The 9,408-nt window shown below is 43.2% G+C and overlaps 1 protein-coding gene and 1 pseudogene across 1 annotated transcript; both read left to right on the top strand.

The window, feature by feature from the left end:
* Positions 1–3,884: 3,884 nt before the first annotated feature.
* LOC115508088 lies at positions 3,885–6,852 on the top strand (annotated as a pseudogene).
* Positions 6,853–6,952: 100 nt separating this feature from the next.
* LOC115508087 (disintegrin and metalloproteinase domain-containing protein 21-like) lies at positions 6,953–9,169 on the top strand. The gene is given in 1 exon segment (XM_030306470.1): positions 6,953–9,169. A coding segment is annotated over 1 exon segment (2,208 nt). The 5' UTR covers positions 6,953–6,961.
* The last annotated feature ends 239 nt before the right edge of the window (positions 9,170–9,408 follow it).

Raw genomic sequence — 9,408 nt, 5'->3', positions numbered from 1 at the left:
TTGAGCAGCTCCTCTCTCCTTTTGTTTTCCTTAAGGTTTTCCTTTGATGCCAATGAAGAGATACCATGAGGAAAGACCCTTGTGGTTGTCGAAACCCCACAGCGTCTTCATCAACTCCACGACTTTCTCTCAAGATTCTCAGGATATACACGTTCCTGTGAGAGAAAAGAGTAGTTTCTACCCTTCACTCCTTTTGGTCTCCATCCAGTTCAGGAAGCCAGAGACAACCAGTGGGGAGGCACACTGCGTCAAGTCTTACAAAACGGTCAGCCAGGGGTCCATTCTACTGAAGGTGTTAAGGAATCATCCACTGGATCCACCTGTCTCTGCACCTTGTCTCCACAGAACATGAGGCCCAGACCTTCCTCACACTCAGCTGGACATGAAGTCAACTGTATGGGAGCAGATTAGCAACTCAGTTCAGTGGGTTATTTCACCACAGTTTTCCATAGTGGCTACACTATGTTGCACTCCCATCAAGTGAATTCTAGGATTGTCTGTTCTCCACATCCTCAGCAACATTGGAGATGTTCTCGTTGTGTTTGCCTTATTTTATAATAGCCTTGCTATCAGTTGTGAGGTGATATCTCAGTGGATCGGGGATGGAATTCTCTGATGATTAGTAATCATGAACATCAAGTTATATGCTAGATGGACATTTTTTCAACCTTAATAGCGAAATGGATATTTACATGTTTTACCCAAATTTTAATCAGGTGATGTGCTTACTGTTACAATTATAATTGTGATTTTTGCTATTGATGTTAAGGAGTCCCTCCTGTATTTTGGATATTAACTCCTTTTCAATATTTTTAATGTAATGTCTCCCATTTCATAGACTGCCTTCTCACCCTGCTACTGTTTGATTTGCCCCCTTTCTAGTTTGATGCAGTCCCCCTTGTCTGCCATGGTTCTCTGTGATTTTGCTTTTGGATCAAATAAATCATTGTCAAGAGAATGTCATGATGTTTATCCTGTGTGTTTTCTTCGAAGGCATTTTGGATCAGGGTTCTGCTTAATCTTTAATCCATTTTGAGATTTGTTTGTGTTGACGTATATGTATGATGGAAGATTACGGCCAAATGTCATTATTTTGCATGTGTATATCAACACCATTTTTTAATGTTTCTTTTATTTTTGAGGGAGAGAGACAGATCATGATCAGGGGAGGCACAGGGATAGAGGCAGACACAGAATCCAGGCTCTGAGCTGTCAGCACAGAGCCTGATGTGGGGCTCAAACCCACAAATCATGACAACAATACATGACTGGAAGTTGGATGCTTAGCTGACTGAGTTACCCAGTAGCCCCTAGTCAACACCATGTTTAAGAGACACAATCCTTTCCCCACTGTGCATTGTTGGAAATCTCATGGAGGATTTGCTGACTGCATCTGCACAATTCTACATCTTGGCTCCGTAATGAGCTCCACTGGTCTATATGACTCATTTCATGCCAGCAGTACACTGTTGGAGTTAGTGTACCTCTGCAATATATTTAGAAGGAATAAGTGTTCTCCTTCTTCCAGGTTCTCTCCTCTTCATGATTTTTTTTTACTTCCATGTGTTTTGTGGTTACATATGAATTAGTATATTTTTCAGATTCCTTTAAAAAAAAGGGATTGGTACTTTCATTGAGATAAAAACATAAATATAAAATTAATATAAAGAGATATAACAGAGAAATAAGACTATCACAAATACAGAAAACAAATCAACTTCATCAACATTTGAATTTGGAAAGATAAGTGAAATTTAAAAACATAGGTAGCCTAGGGAAATAGGTAAGATTCAAACAAATGCGATCAGAACTGAAAAAGGAGACATAACTGAACTAAACACATGAAAAGGATCATAAATGAAAAACTTAGATATTTATAAGTCAACAATTACATCACCAAGAACAAATTACACATTTTCTAGCATCATGTAAGCCACAAAGACTCTTTCATGCAAAAGTACAAAAGGAACCAAACAAAAATTAGTAAGAACATATCCTTAATATAAAACTTTCACCCTCCAAAAAGAAACAAGGCGTTACTAAAATTCTACAATATTTAAAGAATAATTAATGCCAATACTTCTCAAACTATTACAAATTGCTGATGAAAAAGACCACTCCCACATGCACTTTATGAGGACACCTTTACTCTCACAACAAAGCCAGAGAAACACACCACAAGAAGGGAAACTACAGGCGAGTGTCTCTGATACACATACATGCAAAATTCCTTGGTTAAGTCTGAGCCTACTGAATTCAACAGCACACTGAAAGGATCATACATGATAATCCAGTGTGATGTATCCCTGAGATGCAAGTTTCCTTCAACATACACAAATGCAAAAATGTGATGTCCTCCATTTTAACAGAGGGAATGATTGAATCAAAGCCATCCTTAATTTATTCATAAAATCATTAGACGCAGTTTTTTCATGAACAAAAAAACACATCTTCATCATTTTAAAATAACTCAATTAAAAAGGAGAAGGAAATTACCTCCACATGATCATGGCCACTATGAGAGCCCACACCTGACAGCATATTGAACATAAAATACTAAAACCATTCCTGCCACATCAGGAGCCAGGCAATGATGGTCATCCCCAACGGAAGTATTCCACACGATAACGTGGAGAATAACGATGCCGCCTCAAACCATGTCATCGTGTCACAGTCCTTTTTTGGATGAAAGTCACGGGAGAAACAGCCAGTCCAAGGACACTCAGACCCTCCTGTGTCCCTTGACAGCAGGATATAAATCTCCCTTGGGAAACTCCCCTTCCCTGTACCAGGAGAGGAGAACCATCCTTAGCACCAGAATAAGGAACTCAGGGACAAGAAGGTTGTGCAAACAAACTAGTTATTTGTTGACTAGTTAAATACCCCAAAACCACACCTTTGCCTTGACTCTTGCCAAATCCAATGTTTTGTTGTCTGAAAGTCACAAGTGCCACCTGCTTTGTTCATTCTCTGGGTGTCATATTATTAGGAAGCCCAGGCACTTGCAAAAGGAAATTTATTCTCCCCTTTAGATCAGTCTTATGTCAATTGAATCCTTACACTGGGTGAAAACCCAGAAGAAAAGAATGGAAAGGCATTCTTCTCCTACAACTGGAAGAAGTACCCACAAACTTTGGCAATAAAAAGAAATAAAAGACACTTAAATCAGTAAGGAGGAAGGAAAATTATTTGTTTGCAGATGACATGATCTTAAACATAACAAAACCCCAGAGATACCACAAAAAATATTAGAATCAGTTTTTTAAAATGAGAACAAACTGATGGTTGATGGGGGGTGGGAGGGAGGGGAGGGTGGGGGATGGGTATTGAGGAGGGCACCTTTTGGGATGAGCACTGGGTGTTGTATGGAAACCAATTTGTCAATACATTTCATATATATATAAAAAAAATGAGGAAAAGTGCAGGATGCACAATGAGCACAATGAACAAAGAAAATAAATAAAAATAAACCACCTATGATTCTACACACCAGCATGGAAATATATGCAAAACAAATAACAAAATTATACAAGTGAAAATGGCACGGAATAAAGTACTTGGGATTAAACTTTATAAATTATGTAAAACAACTGTAGAGCGAAAATGACCTTTGTTGATGAAAGACATGTAAAAATGCACAAGTTCCGCATATATACCTGTGCTCACTGATAAGAATTATTCATATTGTCACAGCACCATCCACACAAACTAATGTAGAAATGCATCCCAAACCTGCCATTCACTTTTAAAGAATCAAATCTAAGTCTGCAGTGTGATATATATGCAAGAGGACATGCAAATAGGGCCCTCTCTGTGCTGATAAAACCAGCCCAGCCCGACCATGCAGGTGGGAGAGGAGCCCCAGCTCCAGGGGTCCCAGGTGTTCCCATTCTGTGATCAGGACACAACACAGACACCTCACCATGGAGTATGTGCTTGGCTGGGTTTTCCTTGTTGCTTTTTTAAAAGGTAATTCGTGGTGAACGAGAGACACTGAGTATGTGAGTGGATATGAGTGAGAACCAGTGGATGTGTGACAGTTTCCTGACCAAGATGTCTTGCGTCTGCAGGTGTCCAGTGTGACGTGCAGCTGGTGGAGTCTGGGGGAGACCTGGTGAAGCCTGGGGGGGTCCCTGAGACACACCGGTGTAGTCTCTGGATTCACCTTCAGTAGTTCCAGCATGAACTGGGTCCGCCAGGCTCCAGGGAAGGGGCTGCAGTGGGTCGCGTATATTAGTAGTAGTGGAGGTAGCACAAGCTACGCAGACTCCATGAAGGGCCGATTCACCATCTCCAGGGACAACGCCAAGAACACGCTGTATCTGCAGATGAACAACCTGAAGACTGAGGACACGGCCACATATTACTGTGCAAGAGACAGCGTGAGGGGACCTCGCTGGGAGCCCACAGGCAAACCTCCCTGCAGGAGGGGATCAGCACCACCAGGGGGTGCACACTATGCACAATTCCCCTTTGTGTTTCCAGGAGCAGGTGCAGATGGAGGTTACAGACAGGTTTCCATTCAGGGTCTGGGGCTTCCTCTCCACAGAGCAGTTTCCCCAGGGAGCCTCTCTGGACACAGGATTCTGTGCTTACCTATTAACTCTCTGAATTAGATACCTGTTGTCATAGGAAATCTGCACTAACATGCACAAAAGACACAGTTGTTTGCATTGCTTACTCCTGTCCCTCAACATGAGTGAATTACAGATTTTCTGAGGCACAACATCTGAGCCATTAGAGGAGTCCCAGACGCACTCCCTGTGCAGCCAGGACCACAGGATCCCACAGCTCCCCATTATCTTCACCCAGCACTTGTCCCAATCAAACAACGTGAGACTTCCCTCCTGGCACTTGCTACTCAGGACGTTAAATGAGCTACAGCTTTATTCAATTCCTCTAAAGAAGAGATAAATCATCTCCATGTATTAGTCTGGATTCTCCTGAGGAACAGAACCCAAAGCACATTGGTTTCCATAACTAAAGAGGTTGGGAAGTCCCATGATCTACTGTCACAAGCTGGAGACCCAGGAAAACCAGTGGTGTAATATGTCTGATTCTGAACTAGGGTCTAGTCTCAGAACGTAGAGATCTGATGATATAACTCTCATAACAAGGGCCAGAGGGGACCACTGTTCCAGTTCAAACAAGCACATGGGAAGTAAAAATGAGGAAATTCTTCCTCCATCTGCATCAGATTCTATTCAGAACCTTAATGGAATGGGTGATGCCCAGACAGGAACCATGGAAGGAAATGCCAGTCTCTTCTGCAAACACATCACAGACATCCACAGAAACAGTGGTGAAATGGGTACCCATGACTCAGTCAAGATAACCCATAAAGTTAATCATGACAAGTCAACTTCCTGTAAACTTGGAGCTCAGACTGAAGACTTGAATTTAAATTAAAAATAAAAGAAGAAAATTAAATACATACATATATGAACTATTGGGACTACCTCAAAATAGCATGCTTCTGCACAGTGAGGGAAAAATTCAACAAAACTAAAAGGCAACCTATGGAATGGAAGAAGATATTGTAAATGACATATCCTCAGGGTTAGTATTCAAACTATGTAAATGTTTTTAAATTATTTTCACGTTATCAGTAGAGTGTGTCCATGCAGTTCAGCATCCTGTCATGTGAGAAGCAAAATTCATGTCTTTCACTTTTCTTTTCTGTTAGGATCTCACTGAACATGAGACCAACACTCTTCACAAAATTTGAACCATACAGTACAGTATTGTTAATTACAGGGGTAATGTTGTGGAGACCCCTCTAGAACTTAATCATCTTGCATAACAGAAAATCATAGCCCTTGAGATCTACTCCTCATTGCCCCACCCTGCCAGCCCCTGACAACTGCCATTCCACTCTCCATTGTATTGTTATCAAATCCCAAATTCAGCTGAGTATTTCTGGAAAGGTCAATGTTCAAAGTATTAGTTTTGGTGGGAAAAGAAGTTGAGCTTTATTTAGGAGGCTAGCCACCTGGAGAAAAGGCAAAGTCTTCTCCAAAAGCCAACTCTGAGGGTTTCTGCCCAACCCAGGGGATTTTAAAGGACTAGACGGTACTTAAACAAGGGAGTTCCATGGTGGATACCATTTTCGATAATGTGCAGCCTCCATGGTGCAAGCTGCCAACGTAACCTCAACTCCCCTGCATCTATCTCCACCTGAGGAGAGAAACTCACAGGCATGGGAGAAGACTGCCAGAGGCCAGGAAAGAACCACAATAAGGGATTAGAGGGGAAATCCCCTGGGGCTCACACATGTTCAGCAGTACTTTCTGTTCTCACCAGATGGCATAAGAAAAAACTAAAATACAACCTTGTACTTCACCAATCATGACACAGAATACTGGGAAATGTTTCCTCAGTAAACTCAGAGGAAGCTTCAAAGCAACAACCAAAAGGATCAAATGGCTTGCAAGCTAATAGCCAACCAGAATAAGACATGTAAAATTACAAAGCGATGTTTTTCAATAGGTACAAAGGTAAAATTGACAGTCTACCACCATATCTCATGGAAGTAGGAAGCATTGGTCTCCATAATGAGGGAAAGCAGTCATCCAGAGAAAGTGACCCAGCAGTACCACAGGACATGGAATTGGTAGAGAAATTCAGTGTGTTATAATTTCATATCCCGTATCCAAGTAGAAGGAGAAAAGATGGAATGTGTTGAATAGAGCCGTGTTTCTGGGTCCAAGTCCCTACCCATGTCCATGTGAGCACGTTGACCATGGCCCACCTGACTCTCCCACATTCACCCCAGGTGAACTGATGAGCAGGGTCACCCAATGCCACACCCTGTGACTGTTACCTAACCCCACAGGTGGCCCCGAGGTGTAGGGTGCTGGCCATCTGGTACAGCCCTCTGTTCTGTCTGATGGTCTAGACCTGGCTTTGCTGAGGATCCTCCACTTATCCATTCTCACTGGCAGAGTCCCTGAGCAGGGGCATGAGGCTGGCAGAGGACCAGGTCACCCTGAGGGCACCCCTCTTGCTGTTTTTGCTCTGGGCATTGCTGGCTCCTGTCCAAGGTTCTCAAGGTCGTCCCTCATGGCGCTACATCTCTTCTGAGGTGGTAATTCCCAAGAAGGAGTTGCACCATGGCAAGGGCGTTCAGATGCCTGGCTGGCTGTCCTATAGCCTGCATTTTGGGGGCAAGAGCCATGTTATCCACATGAGGCACAAGAAACTCTTTTGGTCCAGACATTTGCTGATGATGACTCAGGATGATCAGGGAGCCTTGCAGATGGATTACCCCTTCATCCCTCCAGACTGTTACTACCTCGGCTACCTGGAGGAGATTCCTCTTTCCATGGTCACCATGGACACGTGCTATGGGGGCCTTGAAGATATCATGAAGTTGGATGACCTTGCCTATGAAATCAGATCCATCAGCGATTCCCAACGGTTTGAACACGTTGTTTCTCAGATAGTGGCAGACACCAATGCAACGGGACCTACTTATAACCTGGGATATAAGGAGGATAGAAAGCCCCTGTTCTCTCAAGCAAATACCAGTGCAGCCCCCAGGATCTCTAGTAAGTTGTATTCATCCCATCATGGAATTTTGAAAGGACTTGTTCTCGGTTCCAAAACAATGTATAGTGTGTTCAACAACGTGTCAAAATATGCCCGATTCCTCACAAGACTTTTTAGTTTGACTGACTCAATGCTTCAAGGTATTGATGTAAGGCACTATATTTCCTCCATGGTCATTTATAATCTGGAAGATCCGGTTGTCTTGAACAATTTTCAGGTGCCAGGGAGTCCGATTCATATCTACTTTCAAAGACACTTGTTTGTTGCTTTTCAACCACATACAGCTTTACTTATGAACAAAGATGCACCACATGAACTTCAGTTTCAGCCAGCCACATATGCGGTATGCGGATCAAAATCCATCATCTCGCTTGCTTCTCTAGGCAGACATTTTTTATTCTTGTCTGTGTTAGTAGCCCAAAAAATTGCAAAATCTATTGGTATTTTTTATGACAATAAGTTTTGTGCATGCCAGAGGAGGTCTACCTGCATTATGAATCAATACCCTATTATGACAGATTCTTTCAGTAACTGTTCCTTCATTCATATGCAGCATGTAGTGGTGAATAATTTCTGTGAGTGCATATTTGACTCAGGACTTTCCTATTTCAATAAAAGCCTGACTCACGATCGTTGTGGAAACTATGTAGTGGAGCCAGGTGAGCAGTGTGACTGTGGCTCCTTCAAGCAGTGCTACAACAATCCCTGCTGTACGAGTGATTGTATTCTAATCCCTGGCAGCAAATGTAATACAGGCAGATGCTGTACAAACTGCACCTATTCCGATGCTGGGACACTCTGCAGGCCAATCCAAAACATATGTGATCTTCCAGAATACTGCCGTGGGGTGTCCGTGGAGTGCCCTGATGACTTCTATATGCAAGATGGAACCCCGTGCACTGAAGAGGGCTACTGCTATCATGGAAACTGCACTGTCCGCACTATGCACTGCCAAGAAATCTTTGGCAGAAATGCTGTGAAGGGTGAAAATGTCTGCTATACCATAAATCAAAAAGGCAGCCGATATGGACACTGCAGAAGAGACCCAGGGGTATTCAAATCTAAACCCTGTTCCCCCACAGACATGCAGTGTGGAAGGCTGCAGTGTAGTAACGTCACCCATCTCCCTCAGCTGCAAGAACATGTTGGATTTCATCAGTCTGAGATCTCAGGGTTCTGGTGTTTTGGGCTGGATTCGCATCGTAGCACAGGAACAACCGATATTGGTCATGTGAGAACCGGTACCCCCTGTGCTCCTGGAAAGTTCTGTCAGGATACCTACTGCAATGGCAGTGTGGCCCAGCTGAATTACGACTGTATCCCGGAGAAATGCAGTCACAGAGGGATATGCAACAATAACAGGAACTGCCATTGCCACGTAGGCTGGGATCCTCCACGGTGCACTGAATGAGGCACTGGTGGGAGCACAGACAGTGGACCCCCTCCAAGAAGAATGCGGTCAGTCAGGCAAAGTCGTGAATCCGTGGTATATCTCAGAGTGATCTTTGCTAGAATCTATGTCTTAATTGCTGCATTCCTCTTTGGTGTTGCCGGAAATGTCAGAACTATCAACAGACAGAAACTTATGGAAGAGACTGTTGATCAAGACAATGCATAATTCTGCCTCCAGACCCCTAAACAACTATAGACAGTCCACGTGGCTCATCTGTGAAAATGCAGTAATGAGGCGGCACAGCTAACATCCACGTTTCCAGGGGTCTGCGGGAGACACAGGGATCCACAGGCACATCATGGACCTGATACCAGGTCTCTGATGCGTCACTGAGCAGAGCTCTGAAATAAAACTTGAAAACTGCATGGTTGTGGCCTCTATGTATTTGTGTAAGCCTGTAAGAG

This window comes from Lynx canadensis, chromosome B3, assembly GCF_007474595.2.
Source record: "Lynx canadensis isolate LIC74 chromosome B3, mLynCan4.pri.v2, whole genome shotgun sequence".
NCBI classification, from domain to species: Eukaryota; Metazoa; Chordata; class Mammalia; order Carnivora; family Felidae; genus Lynx; species Lynx canadensis.
The sequence above is the reverse complement of the archived record's forward strand: the minus strand, read 5'-3'. Positions and strand labels throughout refer to the sequence as shown.